Below are 14,406 nucleotides of genomic sequence, written 5' to 3' on the forward strand. Positions count from 1 at the left end.
CATAAATTCGTATACCTCCAATAACTTTGTTTGGTTGTTTTTACAACAAAAAATAGCAATAAAAGTTTTAAAAGCGATTGATTAAGTCCTGAATTATAACTTGTTTTGAATAAGTATGGAGGCTTGTACGGAAAAATCCAAATTTTCATTCAAAAACCATCAGAGATGTACTGAAAGTTCAAAAACATAATTTTGTATTTTTAAAATATTTCTTGGTTCTTGCAATACATTGCATGTGAACAAAAACTAAACCTAACTTGTACTTCAGAAATGATAGTCGTTGTCATACAAAAAATTCAAAAAAAGGTAAATATTTTTTAATTTTAGTGTATTGACAGCTAATTTGAAAGCTGGTTAACCAGATGAAAATAAGGACCGCATTATACTGCTTTGCATAGCCAATAAGTGTGATGATTCAAATCTTTCGCAAAAACATGTCATGAAATTATTGAAAGCTTCAGAAAGCAAAACCTGCAATTTTACTATACTTTTCTATGGATTACGATTTTTTAATTCGAAATTGTTATAACTTTGTTCATGAAATACTTTGCTTCTTCTCATGCTGGCAAACAGTTATTCTTAGGAATGGGCAAAATCAATAATTTAAAACAAAATTAATTTCTAACTTATTTGAATTTCTTGTATATGCGAAAAGTTCTTCTTGCATACAAATTGTCATACAACATTGAACACGTTCATTGACTACATGCAACTAAAACAACTCGAATTGTCTGTTGATATGACATGTTTTTTTTCTGAATAAGTGGATATTTTCGTTTAACTATTAATTTTAGTAAATTCTGTGCTTTAATTAATTGTTTAACACTCAGAATTTTCACATTTTTTGCACTCAATGTTGATTTTAATAATTAATTCAATGGTTCAATGACACTTTATATATCAATAAGTTTATTTTTTCTACCGTCAAATCTTAAAAATGAAGTTTTGAAATTATTAAACTCGTTGAAAAACTTATGTTTTCCAAATTTAATTTTTTTTATTTACTTTTATTTTTATAATTAATATTAGTTCTTTATATGAAAGTCGGGCAATTTGCATTGTCTGAAAAATGTCAAAGTCAACTCAACTGCATTGGCTTTGAGAGACTACTTTTTTATTAGATTTATTCTGAAATCCTTTATCCCGACCATTTACTCAACATTTTATGCAAAGAATCTAAAAGCTGTTCTGAAAAAATCTGTTTTTTTAATTTCGTGACGACAAATTTAAAAGAATTTTATTCCATGTCAACAGCGATCCCTTTGATATTGTTATTTATATTGTCAGAATATTGTACAGAAGGAAAACTACGACCCTTAATCTCAGAAACTAGAAGTCGAAGGTTGGAACACCCGAAATATTACTTATCTAACGTGCAATTTTCTCAGGAATTCGAATCTGCCGTCGAGGCCCTTATCATCCAGAAAAATAAACAGTCATAGCTTTGTGAAACTTAATTTGATCCAAAACAGTTTTCCAGCCGGAAAACTCTCGGGAAGCATTTCTATGTGATGTGATAGTTTCCTGAAGATTGGTGAAATGCTACAGAGGTTACATTAATTACAAATAAATCCACTTATATGAAAAAGATATTTAAATCAATTAACTTTTCGAAAAAAAAAATTCTTATACAAAATTGTATAGCATGAGCATAAATCAGTCAAACGATTTGAAACTTTGGGCGTGGTTGTGTCCATTTTCAAGTTTAAAATTGAGATTCATTTTTTTAAAAATCGATCGACTTCCAAGTGAGTCTTAAAACATTTGTTTTGTAAAATCGGATCTTCTTCATAGGGGTAAAAGGGGGCAAAACAGATCACGTTCTCTAATTTTTTCACCTGTTAATAGCCACTTAAAAATCAAGCATTAAATACCTTTCAGTTTTTTGAAGACATAAAGATTTATGTTGGTAGGACATATAAAGAAAAAGACTCAACACTGGGCAAATTAGGTTAAATAACACTCCACTCAAATGGCTTCGGGTGAATTAAGAGGTGGATTTGAGTTTCTGAGAAAACTTCACGTGTGATAAATGCTATTCCAGACACTCAAACCGGCGGCTTTGTGTTTTTTTTGAGGCCGAATTGGAATTGGAAAGTACATTGGACGGTTTATATGGAAGACCCCCCCCCCCCCTCATAAGGGGCCGTCAAAAAATTAGATTGCATTTGAACTAGAAGATCTCAAAATAAGCTTCCGTAACAAATATCAGCCTATTCGACCTCATGGTGACTGATTTTCAAAATGTGCAACCATTGGAAAAAATCGGACAACATTATGCACGACACAAAATTTGCCTGTGCAACTATTGGGCACAGACAAGCTGTTTTAAATGATTTTTTAAATTTTTATGTCACTTTTTTCAAACACTTGAACTTTTGGGTCTTGTTGACCAATCCTGTATGAGTGCATCGACAAAAAAAATCGAGTGAATTTGGTTAAAATCACTAAAATACAGCATAAACACCAAAATCAAGTGCTTAGCTGTGCAACGATTGGCAAATCACCCTAGTTTAAACATCCTCTCATGTACCCCAAACTTCCTCTCATGTACCCTAGCTTAGAATTATATAAACTGTCAGGTCATAATATCCTACCAATAAGCTGCTTGAGAGACTTGCAAACGTTAATCATTATGCACCGAATTGTAAAAACTAAAAACATCCACCACAATTTTAATATACAACATGTAACACATAACCACAACACCAGGTTTATTGATAGGTTATTTGTTGAAAATTCTTCTACAAGAGTTGGAGAAAGAAGATTAGCCACAACAGGCCCAAATTTGTACAATCGTCTGAGTAGAGACATAAGAAATAGCGAAAGCGTACCCATTTTCAAAGCCCGTGTAAAAAAATTCTTCAGAAATAATCTAGAGCGGCTAATGTAATGTAATGTAAGCTAAATTATACTAAAATCTAATCTTTGTTAACTTAAATAGGAACCTTTTAGAGGAACGCAAGTTCGTTAAGGTTTTCTCTGAAATGTTATCTTCATCAAATAAAGATCTAAGTAAGTAAGCTTCTAAAAAAAAAGAAAAAAAAAAACATTCTGACAAAAAAAAATCTGTAAATAGATTACTGATTTCGTTTTTAGCATTCCCTATTCTGTTTTCAAGTTTCATTTACGATAGGGAATTTTGAGGTTTTTGCTTTTCTTTGACAATGTTTACTAATTTTTTAGGGTTCTTCTTAATATTATTTTCCATCATATTGTTGTACAGCTCGAACGTATTTTTAATTCCTATCTTCAATTGCTCGCATATGTATGTATGTTTGTATGGTTCCCCCATCGGTAACAAGGTCCAGCCTATGTCTGTGTGGCTTGGCTTTCGAATTGCTTCTCAGGCTTCCACGGCCGATGGTTTGTCGAGGGAAGGCATCCAACCTTCAGAAACCTACAAATGGTTGGCTATCCACTCCGCTTGCAAGAGTCTCTTCAGATTAACCCCAGATGCATTCCCTCTGAAATATATATTTATTTATACAATGAAACACATCTTACCTGTCGGCAACTTATGGGATTCGGACCCAAAAGTTTTGCTTGCCGATACCGGGAATCGAACCCAGTACGCCTGGGTTACCAGACTTGCGCCAGTCTATCCACAAGACCACATCAGCGCTTCCTATCTTCAACTGCTCGCATATGGCCAAAAAATTTGAACGATTCACATCGCAATAATTTCTTTTGTAAGCTTCATGGGCTTTCTGCTCTATATTTTTGAGATTTATTATTGTTCTGTTGTACAATGCTGGAATTTTAGATCTTTTCTTTATACTTCTTTATACTTGCCGCAACTTACGGTTTTCTAACGACAGCAACCGATTTCTGCTGCCACGAGCCGAACCAAAACATTGTTTGTTTTAGTTCCTCTTTCTATGTCCATTTCACAATCGAGAACAATAGATCATAGATGGCTGATGACAGATGATAATGATAAACGCGGTTCAAATGTTTACATCATCACACGGTTAGGAAAGACTTCTCAAATTGGGTTCGTGGTAACACAACATTGTATGTATGTATGTATGTATGTTGGTAATCCACCATGGGTGCACGGATTCACCGCAGTTTCTGCCAAAGTATGGGTTCACATACATTCCTTAGATTATTAGGTTCGATAAATCTCCAATGCAGCGCGCCACCATACCCGGACCCCATGGCTTCGTATGAACTGTTATGTGGTGGATGTATTGCGTGTGTTGATGTAGGTATATTTTGGAAGAACGAATCAATCAGGTGGGCTAGTTTACTTACAGGTATTCCGGCATCCGTGTATATACCTGGCCAGCTGGCAACTGATTGAACATTCCAATTATATAGTCAGTTATTTAATGAAACACATCTTACCTGTCGGCCCGCTTATGGGATTCGAACCCAAAAGTTTTTCTTGCCGATACCGGGAATCGAACCCAGTACGCCTGGCGTACCAATACCAGACTCGCGCCAGCCTATCCACTAGACCACATTGGCGCTCTTCGTGGTAACACAACATTGTTGCCAGATATTCTGGGTATGAGTTTCAAAGTACTCATTGAGAAATGAATACTTTCCCGGTTAGGGAATATGTGAAGTAGAGTGCGAAACTAGCAATCGCTAATGAATTGTGTAGTTATGTAATGACTAGACTGACAACACATGAGTAAAGATAACTCTATTCTACCACTGGAACCTGCGTTTTCAACAATACTTTTTATCATAGAAACTTGAATCATTAAATCGCTCTAATAACAATCTTACAGTGGAAATAGAAGAGCTTAATATACTTACCTCATTAGTATATGATATGAACAAAATATTACCATGGAATATGGCCATATGGCATATGGAATATGGAAAAAAATTGCTCTAACGTAGATATATAAAACAGATGTCAGCTCATGTGCATATAGCTTTTAGACTCCTATCTATTGGAATATTGCAGAAAATCACTCACTCTGTATATTGATAAAATACCAGTTTTTCATGCTTCTCTCGAACAAAATGTCTCATTGAAATCGAGGCTCGCTGCGCGACCTCTTGCCTTAGGCCAACTGGGCTTAAATTTTGCAGGTAACTTTCTGGCATGCTAATGATCAATTTCAGCCTGCAGCGTTTGAAATTTATCACAATCGGCTGATTTGGGCCAGTCTTATAAATGTTCTAAAGATGTTTACCTCAAATTGCAAATCGATTCCATTTGCCCCCCTAAATCCAACACCCATGGGTCCATTTTTGTTGTATCTCGATTGCACCTTTATGGATCCCAAGAAACCCCGACAGACGACAGAAGGTTGGTCCAGCTCGAGTTTTCCTCAACACCCCCTCTTGTAACTGGACTGCGATGGGAATGGAAGGTTAGCTTTGGCCGTCGAATATCTGACTAGCCACCCGATGATGACGATGAGGAGGACCCGATGGCTTAGTTTACATACCCCTACATACTTATGTCGCGCGAATCCATCCGCCCGCTAGTTAGTCAGTCAGCAGCGGACTGGTGGTGTGAGTTTCGTTGGGTCTCTCTCTTTCTCGGCTTAGTATGCTATGCATACATATGAGAAGGTACGTCAACTCAAACTCCAGCAAACAAACCAGCCTGGGTTTCGGTCGGTCAGTCAGTCTGTCAGTTGTCGTAGCACCCTGAATCGTGACAGTCGTGTCGGTGTCGTTCGTTTGTTTTCGTTCTACGGATCGCCGTTGTTGTTTATTCGTGCGTGCGTGACACAATCGGCTGGAAGCGGGTGGAATCTAGATCTCCACGCGTAACCTTTACCCGAACAAGAAATTCTGATGTTTTGATCCGGGACGGCATTGTGTGGCGGTTGAGAAAGTGTTGTTGTGCATATGCGGAGAGCAGAAGTGTGCTGTCCACCCACTCACAACAGTTTTTACTAGGGTAGGGGAAAGCAGTTCAAAACAGAAGGAAAAATAATAACAGAAAAGCCCGGAATGATATCATCTTTCGGAAATTGAATGCAGTTTTGGCGTGTGAATTTGTGAGCGCTTATTCAGAGAGTAACGTATGTGATTCTCTAAGCATGTGATACAAATCGGACGCAGCTAATGTTACAAGATTCTGTGAAAATTAAGAAAGTTGTGACAAATAGGGAGCAGAAGGGGTGAGATTTCGCGTACGAATGCTGCATCTGGAGCCGAGATCGCCGAGAGTAAATCCTAGGTGAAGAGTTGTTGGTTTTATGGTGGAATTCAGTAATACCTAGCTAGAGTGCGAGTGAGAATTTCTAAGCTGTTGAGCACCTCCTGTAAAAAAGTAGCACTCCTTCACCTGGATGAGTGTAGTTGTTACCTGAATCAGTTGTCAGTTGTTGGTCACCTTGATATCGTGTACCCACACCTAGAGAAGCAAGGCAGCTTCAGTGTTTGAGTGATCTGGATCAGCTGCTTGCTTCTGATGCAGCACGACTGATAAAGTTGATAAGCACCAGACCCAGAAGGAAAAGCAAAGTTAGTGTTGGGAATGTTTTTGCACACCAAAACAAAGCTGTATTGCATGATTTAACTCCTTGGTGTAACCAATCGTCACTAACCCAGATATTAATATATAAGTCGTGCTAATCAAAACTATAACTCATCGATTGGAGCCGTCCAATAAGCACCCACGCAGCATTCTTCGACACTAACCGAGAGAATCATAACCCCGAAACACCATGGATAATCTGTACAAGCTAATGGTGTATAGCCAAAGTGCTCAAAAGTTTGTATACCTTCCCCTACATTCATTCTTGTTTTCTTTCTATCCTTGCCTCGGTGGCTGTTTGGCCGAAGAATGTTCAGTGTGCCAAAAACGGTTCGGCGTGCTGCCTAAATGTTGCTCAAAATCGTCGAATCGTCATGTTGAAGCTCGTCCCCCCAATGACTTGCGTCATAAAACATGAGCATTCTTGGGTGCTTGCTTGCACTTTTATGTGTGTGGTTGCGCTTCTGAAACGTGATTGAAGAACTCCTAGCAGCTAAAAGGCTCCAACTAGTTAGTGGTACCTACTAGAAGTTGCAGTTACCGACCTACCTGTATGTTCTGTGTTTTTGTTTTTGTTTTTTTCTCGATTCGCTGCCTCCATATTTGTTGCTTCCATTCCACAAACCAATCAACAAGCAACCATCCTTTATTGGTAATTTTGCTTTTGATGCTGACTACTCCGGGTGGTGGCCGGGTGTGATGTTGTTGTTTTGCTGTTGTTATTTATTGTGCCTAAGCCGAAGTTGAAGCCTAACTGGTAGTAGTTCTTCGACTACTCATTATAACGAAGCGACTCAGATAGATGTAAAGAAATGGTGGGAATTGTTCAGAGCCTATCGGCAAGCTTTGTGGATTTGGCAACGATCAGAATCGGCGGCGTGATCGATGGGTTCGTTGTAACGAATGCAATTGATGGAAGCCCAATGGGGTACATGATAAGTAGAAGAAATTATTCAATACGATATTAAAAACCTATAGGTACAGCTTTCAAAATTTGTAATATTAATCATGGTTTTTGTTTGTAAGTTGTTAAAAAGAAGTGAATAAGAAGCTCTCAAATTTAGCCGGTATCCCAACTGAGCCTTTCAATGTAATATGTGTTGTGCAATATTGTATTTGCATTTTATTTAATTTTTCCTAAATATTGGAAAATATATAGTCGTTCAACTTTAGGGTGTAAAAATCGTGTGCTCACGATTCACGTACGAACTTGTTTACCAAAAAGTTTAAGTCTCATGATTTTTTACTTTTGAAACTCTCTCGCGACGACCGATATTTACATTTACTTATTTTGGACTACAATCCGCGTGGCAAATGTAAACAGTATGATTCATGCAAACATGATTCTGCGCTACAAACTATTCATCAATTGAATATGATGTTATTGTCATTTGTGAAACATGGCTCGTCAAAAATATTTATAATACCTATTTATAACATTCCAGGATACACCTCAATATTTTCATGTCGTGATCAACCATATGGAGGCTTTGTGATGTATATTAAAACGAATTTGAAATTTAAAGAAATTGAAAACAAAGTTGTTGAAGGTTTTCATAGAACCAGTGTTGAAATATGTCTGAGTGGTCAAATTTTCAGTGTTAATTGTATTTTTAGAACACCTGCGTTTTCGTTTAACTTGTTTTGTGATGAAATTGAATCCCTATTAGCATCTGTTCCTGTTAATCATTTGAATCTTATTGTTGGTGACTTCAATATCCCCGTGAATTTAATTAATTTTAACACTGTGATGAAATATAAATCAATTATAGAATCTTTCAGTTATGCTTGCACAAATACTTTTCCAACTAGACCAAAAACTAAAAATATCCTAGATCACGTTATTTCGAAGCAGATTGACATAGACCGACTTAGAAACGATACTATTTTTACAGATGTAAATGAACATTTATAAATTGTTACATCCCTAAATTGCTATGTGATAAGAGGGAAACAATCCTGAAGAAAGAAATTATTGATCATTCTAAACTGAGCGATTTGTTTGGAAATCATTTAAATAATATTCGTCTACCAGAAAATGTCAATGATGGGCTACAACACATTACAACAACTTACAACCGTTTTCTCTCAATGTGTTCTAAAAAACTAACAATTCTGAGATTTGTGAAAAATTTAACAAACACTTTTCTACGATTGAGAAAAACTAGCTAATGAAATCCCATCTGATCCCGGAAGTGATCCTTTGTCGCATATTAATAGTGTATAAAATACAATCTTTTTACGTCCGGCTAGTGTAAACGAGGTTCGACAAGTAATTCTATCTCTTAAAAATAAAAAGAGTCGTGGACCTGATGGATTTCCTGTAGATGCGTTAAAAAATAACAACGAAGTTTTCTCTGGTATACTCATGCAATATTTTAATCACATCTTAGAGACAGAAGTTTATCTGGATTGTCTCAAAGTTGCAAAAGTTATTACCACTTTTAAGGCAGGTGATCCGCATGGCGTAAATAACTACCGTCCAATTTCAACCTTAAATTTTTTTTTTTTTTTTTTTTTTTGTTTCGATTATAGTCGTTTTACCATCATTATGGCATTCGCGACTTTATCAACGTTGCAGTTGGCGGATCGTTATTGGAAAACTTATCCGGTACAACTGTGTTCGATGTTTACTCTTGGGTTCGAACTCGCGGACATCGGCTCAGGAGACAACAGACTTGCCAACTGAGCTATATCACAAGCCCATTCAACCTTAAATGTTTTTAGCAAAGTTTTTGAAAAATTTCTAATGAATAGAATTGAAAATTTTCTAAATCAGGAAAATATACTGTACAAATTGTGTACAAATTGAATGAATACGGAATAAGAGGTGCTGCTAACAACATTCTTTGCAGTTATTTTTTGGAAAGGGAACAATTCGTAGCGATCGAAAATACAAGAAGCGAGTTGAGAAACATTGATATTGGTGTACCCCAAGGAAGCAACATTGATCCGTTACTTTTTCTTTTGTATGTAAACGATCTTTGTAATTTACCACTCAAAGGCACAGCTCGATTATTTGATGATGATACAGATATTTTTTTATTCAGCTGCATCAACGAATGTTATAACTCAACAAATTGGAAATGAAAAACATCTTCAGACTACTTCTGCTTTTTCCTACCCAACAGCTATACTCTCTGGGAACGCATAGCATTCTTCCAATAACCGAACTCTGTAATTTGCAAACCGTTATATACGTTAATGATAGTATACCCTCGAGTAGCGATAACCTAAACCTTGATTTTACTACGGGATTAAGAACCCACAATACTCGTCAAAATAATTACTTGCAACGAAGCCGATCCATGACATTTTTAGGGCAAAAATGAATTTCTTTTAAAGGACCTACAATATACAACGCCTTACCTATTGGAATAAAGACCATCAACAACCGTTCCATGTTTAAAGTCAAAGTAGTACAGTTATTAAAAGTAAAATTGAATCGTTAAAAAAGTCGATCAACTGCCAGTTTTTTTTTAAATCAAATTTTGTTTGTTTTTGTAGCATCGTAGTTTTCTTTTGTCGTTCATTTCACTTTTTATAAGTAAACTTAAGTAAATCTAGCTTAATATTTGATTAGTTAATCATATTAAAAAAAGAAATAATTCTCTTTAAAGGAAATTTTCTTCCATTGAGATCCTTATCGTAATCTTGTTTAATTATAGCATACATTTCCTCGCACTAAATAATAAACTTTTGTGTTCTCAGCATGATTAAAAATTCGTTCGCATTGAAGTTTTTTTTGTTTTGCTGCCAGATGTGCTGAGAACAGTAGCGCCCATTACCAGGGGGCTCAATTGAGCCTTTTGGTGTGGGGGAGTGTGGTGGACCGCTACAAAAAAAAAAAAAAACAATAACAGAGAGTTGCAAGTGAGAGAGAACCTCAATTTGCTATTTTTCTAGAATCGACGAAGAGTTAATTCCTAGTGTTCACTGGAATTGTTGCCAGTTGAACAGATAGGAAACCATTAGGGATGTGTTGCTAATATGACGGATGGATAGTTCAATATACCAATCACTATTATAACCTGACCGTTTTACAAGACTTGACAAGAATAAAAACGATTATATTATCAGTTTCCGATACAAATAGTATTGCATTCTATTTGAAATCAAAACAGTTGCTTTGCTTGCTTTCCTACAGATCAACGAGTCAATTTTTGATTTTTAGACTTGAAGATTAGTCTATTATAGTGAAATAGTTCCGTGACGCAAAGTTTGTTTGGGAGTGTGAAAAACCTTGCTTATAGGAAATCGTACCGAACATGGTTAAACATAACAATTTAACAATGGGTGTATACCGATAACACAGACAACTCTTACCTTGTTTTGGCCATCAATGTATGAATTTCCATACTGTGTCGATTTGTAATAATCAATTGTAATTTTTTTTTAAATCTTCAAAGAAACGACGTTTCGTAGTAAGAACGACGAAGTCTATCTTCTGAAATAATGGAAAGCTCTGGAAGATACATACAAATATCCTTGTAGAAACTGAAAACGAATCTTGAGGTCAAGGTCGTCTCATCATTTGAGGTTATAGACACGTGTTTTATCAAGCGGACTATTTTTTGCGGAATTCGGTTATAATTTGGACGTTTAAATTAACAGTTTTGTTACAAGTGGCTGCCTAAATTGTGTTTCTACACGTGTGCAGTGAAATTTTCGCGTTTTCGGTTATCTAAACTACAGTTTTTGAACATTTTGGTTTGGATTCGATTGTTTATATTCAGCTGTGAAGAGGTTATACTACCGTTGGGTGATTTGGCATTTCCAGGCTGATGCCTGGGCCCAACCCTGCCCCTCCTGATGGAGTTGGGCAAAAAGCGTTTCCTGGTTTCATGCGAACGGCTCATGATGATGGATTTACGAGAGTGTTGCTTATGAGAGGTAAAACGGTTTCATCTGAAAGTGACGAGAATGGTACTAAAGTCCTACCATTGCCCGCTAACCCTTTCCTGATCAGTTTGTCAGTGGAAAGGTTTGTGGGACGAGAAAATATCAAGCATATTTCGGCATCCAGAGAAGCAAGAGGATCTAGATATGTCATTCGCACCCGGTCTGAGATTTTGTACAAGAAGTTGCTCGACATGAAATTTTTGTCAGATGGTAGTCAAGTAGAAGTTATTTCTCACCCATCGCTTAATGTCGTACAAGGTGTAGTGTATGAGCCGGATACAATTGAATTTAAAGAAGAAGATTTGCTCCAATTGCTCCAACCACAAGGCATTACCAACGTCCGTAGGATAAAGAAACGTGTGGGTAAGGTGCTTAAAAACACTCCTCTGTTAGTCCTCAATATCACCGGTACAGTTCTCCCGACTCATGTATTTTTTGGCCTGTTGCGAGTTGGTGTTAGACAGTATTATCCCACACCGATGATCTGCCGAGTATGTGCGCAATACGGACACATTGGTAAAAATTGCCCGAACTCAGAGAAACCAATTTGTTTAAACTGCTCTGCTAACTTCCACACGACGGAAGACGAGACGCGTGCGAAAGCTGCCTTTTGCTTGCATTGCAAAGCTGGTCATTCGCCGATGTCAAAGGTTTGTCCTAAATATCAAGAAGAAGACGAAGTCATACATTTGCGAATCGATAAAGGTCTTTCCTTTGCTGAAGCGCGCAAAGCACTGGCCGATTCCAAGAGAACTACTACATACGCTCAGGAATTGCAAAACAATCTGATGGAACAAAAAGATAAACAGATTGCAGAACTACAACGACAGTTGAATGATATGCGTGCTCAGATGAAAGCCCTCTGCTCCTCTACGGGGACCGTTATCACAAGACAGCGATCTCGATCTCGAAAACCTTCACCAATGCTCTCTAAGCAACACGAAAAAATGCCTGTTACAAAGACCACCGATATTCGGGAGATGGATTTTGAAAATGGTAGAAGCAAACGACAAATCACCACCAAGTACTCTTGTGAAGGAAACTCCAAAAAAGCATCTTACTCCCAAGCTAATAAAAATGACTCGAATAATGAGCAAATTGACGTCAGCGAAACTGAGCATGAATCCGATAACGATCAGTTTTTTCGCCCACGTAACGGGAAAATTACAAAAAACTACCACTCGACAACACGATGAAGACCTTGGCAACGAATCTGGAACCCCGACAATAATCAGATTGGAAGGAAATTACGAACACGGAATCCGGACTTTACCTGCTAACCAAATGGACTATGATACGGAACGGATAGGAATTGACTTTGGACTAGAGACTTCATTATCTCAAAAACATTCAGCTTTACGGTTGGCTGAAACGACATGCAATGATTTTTCCAGTATGGAACCGATCTTTGAACGAAAAGATCTCTCCTCGGTGAGTAGATTTGAAATATTTTTCCATCCAGACACACATCCTGCTGCCTTGCACTTTCCAGATTTCCTGAATGAGTCCCGAATTGATTATGAGACGGATCGGATTGGAAATGCAACTAGACCAGTGACTTCACTATTTTTAACACAAATAGCGACAGAAATGGCTTCAAACGAACTTCCCAAAATGGAATCGATCTTTGAACGAAAAGATCTCTCCTCGGTGAGTAGATTCGAAACATTTTCCCATCCAGACACACATCCTGCTCCCTCGCACCTTACAGACCTCCCGGATGAGTCTCAAATGGAATTAGAGATGGAAAGGATCACTCTATCAGCGACTTCAGTATCTCCAACACAATTAGCTTTGGTGTCGACAGAAACAACTTCGCCTTACACCTTGCAGACGTCCCGAATGAGATGATTTCTACGATTCCTGATGAAGAACGCAGCAACAGCGAAATGGGTAGAGGAACGCCATCTGAAAGGGGTAACCATGCCTTGGAAGTGGGTTCAGCTCGCAGTAGGCTTTTTATGATCCAATGGAACATAAGAGGTTTCTGGGCAAATGCAGCAGAATTCCAGAACAAAATTAAAGACGACCTACCTTTTGTACTGTGTCTTCAGGAAACGTTGACGGAGACCTACAGCAAGTTTTTGATCGATAGGTATGTAGTATATAATTCCTCAATTCAACCCAACACCCGTAGGGGCCCTGCCGTTCTTGCAATCCTGCGCGAATTTCCGCATGAAGTGATTGATGTTGATACACAAATCCCTGCAGTTGCTGTGCAACTTTTTTTTCCCTTCAAAGTAACGGTTGTTTCGGTATACAATTCACTCAAATCTCCAAATCTCACGTTTGATAACCTTTGTAAACTTACTGATGTTCTACCAAAGCCAATTTTGATAGCTGGTGATTTTAACGGCCGCCACTTTACTTGGGATAGCACCCGAACAAATCGAATGGGTGGGAAGATAGCAGCTTGGGCTGCCGAAAATGGTCTTGCTCCTCTGAATGATGGTTCATACACTCGAATTGATAGCAGAGGTTTTGACGCATCTGCCCTTGATGTTTCATTCGTGTCTTCGAATATTGCAAATAAGTTCACCTGGAAAACTGTTCCAGATCCTGTTAACAGTGATCATTTACCTATCGAAGTTCGTTTGAATGGCTCTCCTCCAAATATTCCAAAGATTCAGAAATGGCGTATGAAAGAAGCAAATTGGGAAGTTTTTGAAACCAACATTGATCAATTAATGACTAAAAATTCTTCTGTTTCGGTGGAAAATATTACAAATATTATAATTTCTGCTGCTGCGAAATCAATTCCGAGATCTAGTGGCAATACATCCTCCAGATATAGTTATTGGTGGACTGAAAACGTGGGTGAAGCAATTCAAGCTCGAAAGAAAGCATTAAAAAATTTAAAAAAATCTTATTTAAACCACTCTGAACGCGAAGAAGCTTATTCAAATTTTCGAAAGTTAAGATTGAAAGCGCGACAAGCAGTAGAAAAAGCAAAAAAAGATTCTTGGATAAACTTTGTAACTAGTTTTCATCCATCGACAAATGTTACAACAATGTGGCACCGTTTTTCCCAGTTAACAGGTAAA

The 14,406-nt window shown here is 37.4% G+C and overlaps 1 protein-coding gene across 1 annotated transcript; it reads left to right on the top strand.

Annotated features, from left to right (window-relative positions):
• Positions 1–11,553: 11,553 nt before the first annotated feature.
• LOC129742870 (uncharacterized) lies at positions 11,554–12,558 on the top strand. The gene has a single exon (XM_055734815.1). It carries the CDS (start codon positions 11,554–11,556, stop codon positions 12,556–12,558), a length of 1,005 nt encoding a protein of 334 aa, XP_055590790.1.
• The last annotated feature ends 1,848 nt before the right edge of the window (positions 12,559–14,406 follow it).

Source organism: Uranotaenia lowii, chromosome 2, assembly GCF_029784155.1.
Source record: "Uranotaenia lowii strain MFRU-FL chromosome 2, ASM2978415v1, whole genome shotgun sequence".
NCBI lineage: Eukaryota > Metazoa > Arthropoda > Insecta > Diptera > Culicidae > Uranotaenia > Uranotaenia lowii.

Bases quoted from the DNA above. Each gene is read 5' to 3' on its own strand.
- LOC129742870 (XM_055734815.1), top strand. From the start codon at position 11,554: ATGAAATTTTTGTCAGATGGTAGTCAAGTAGAAGTTATTTCTCACCCA.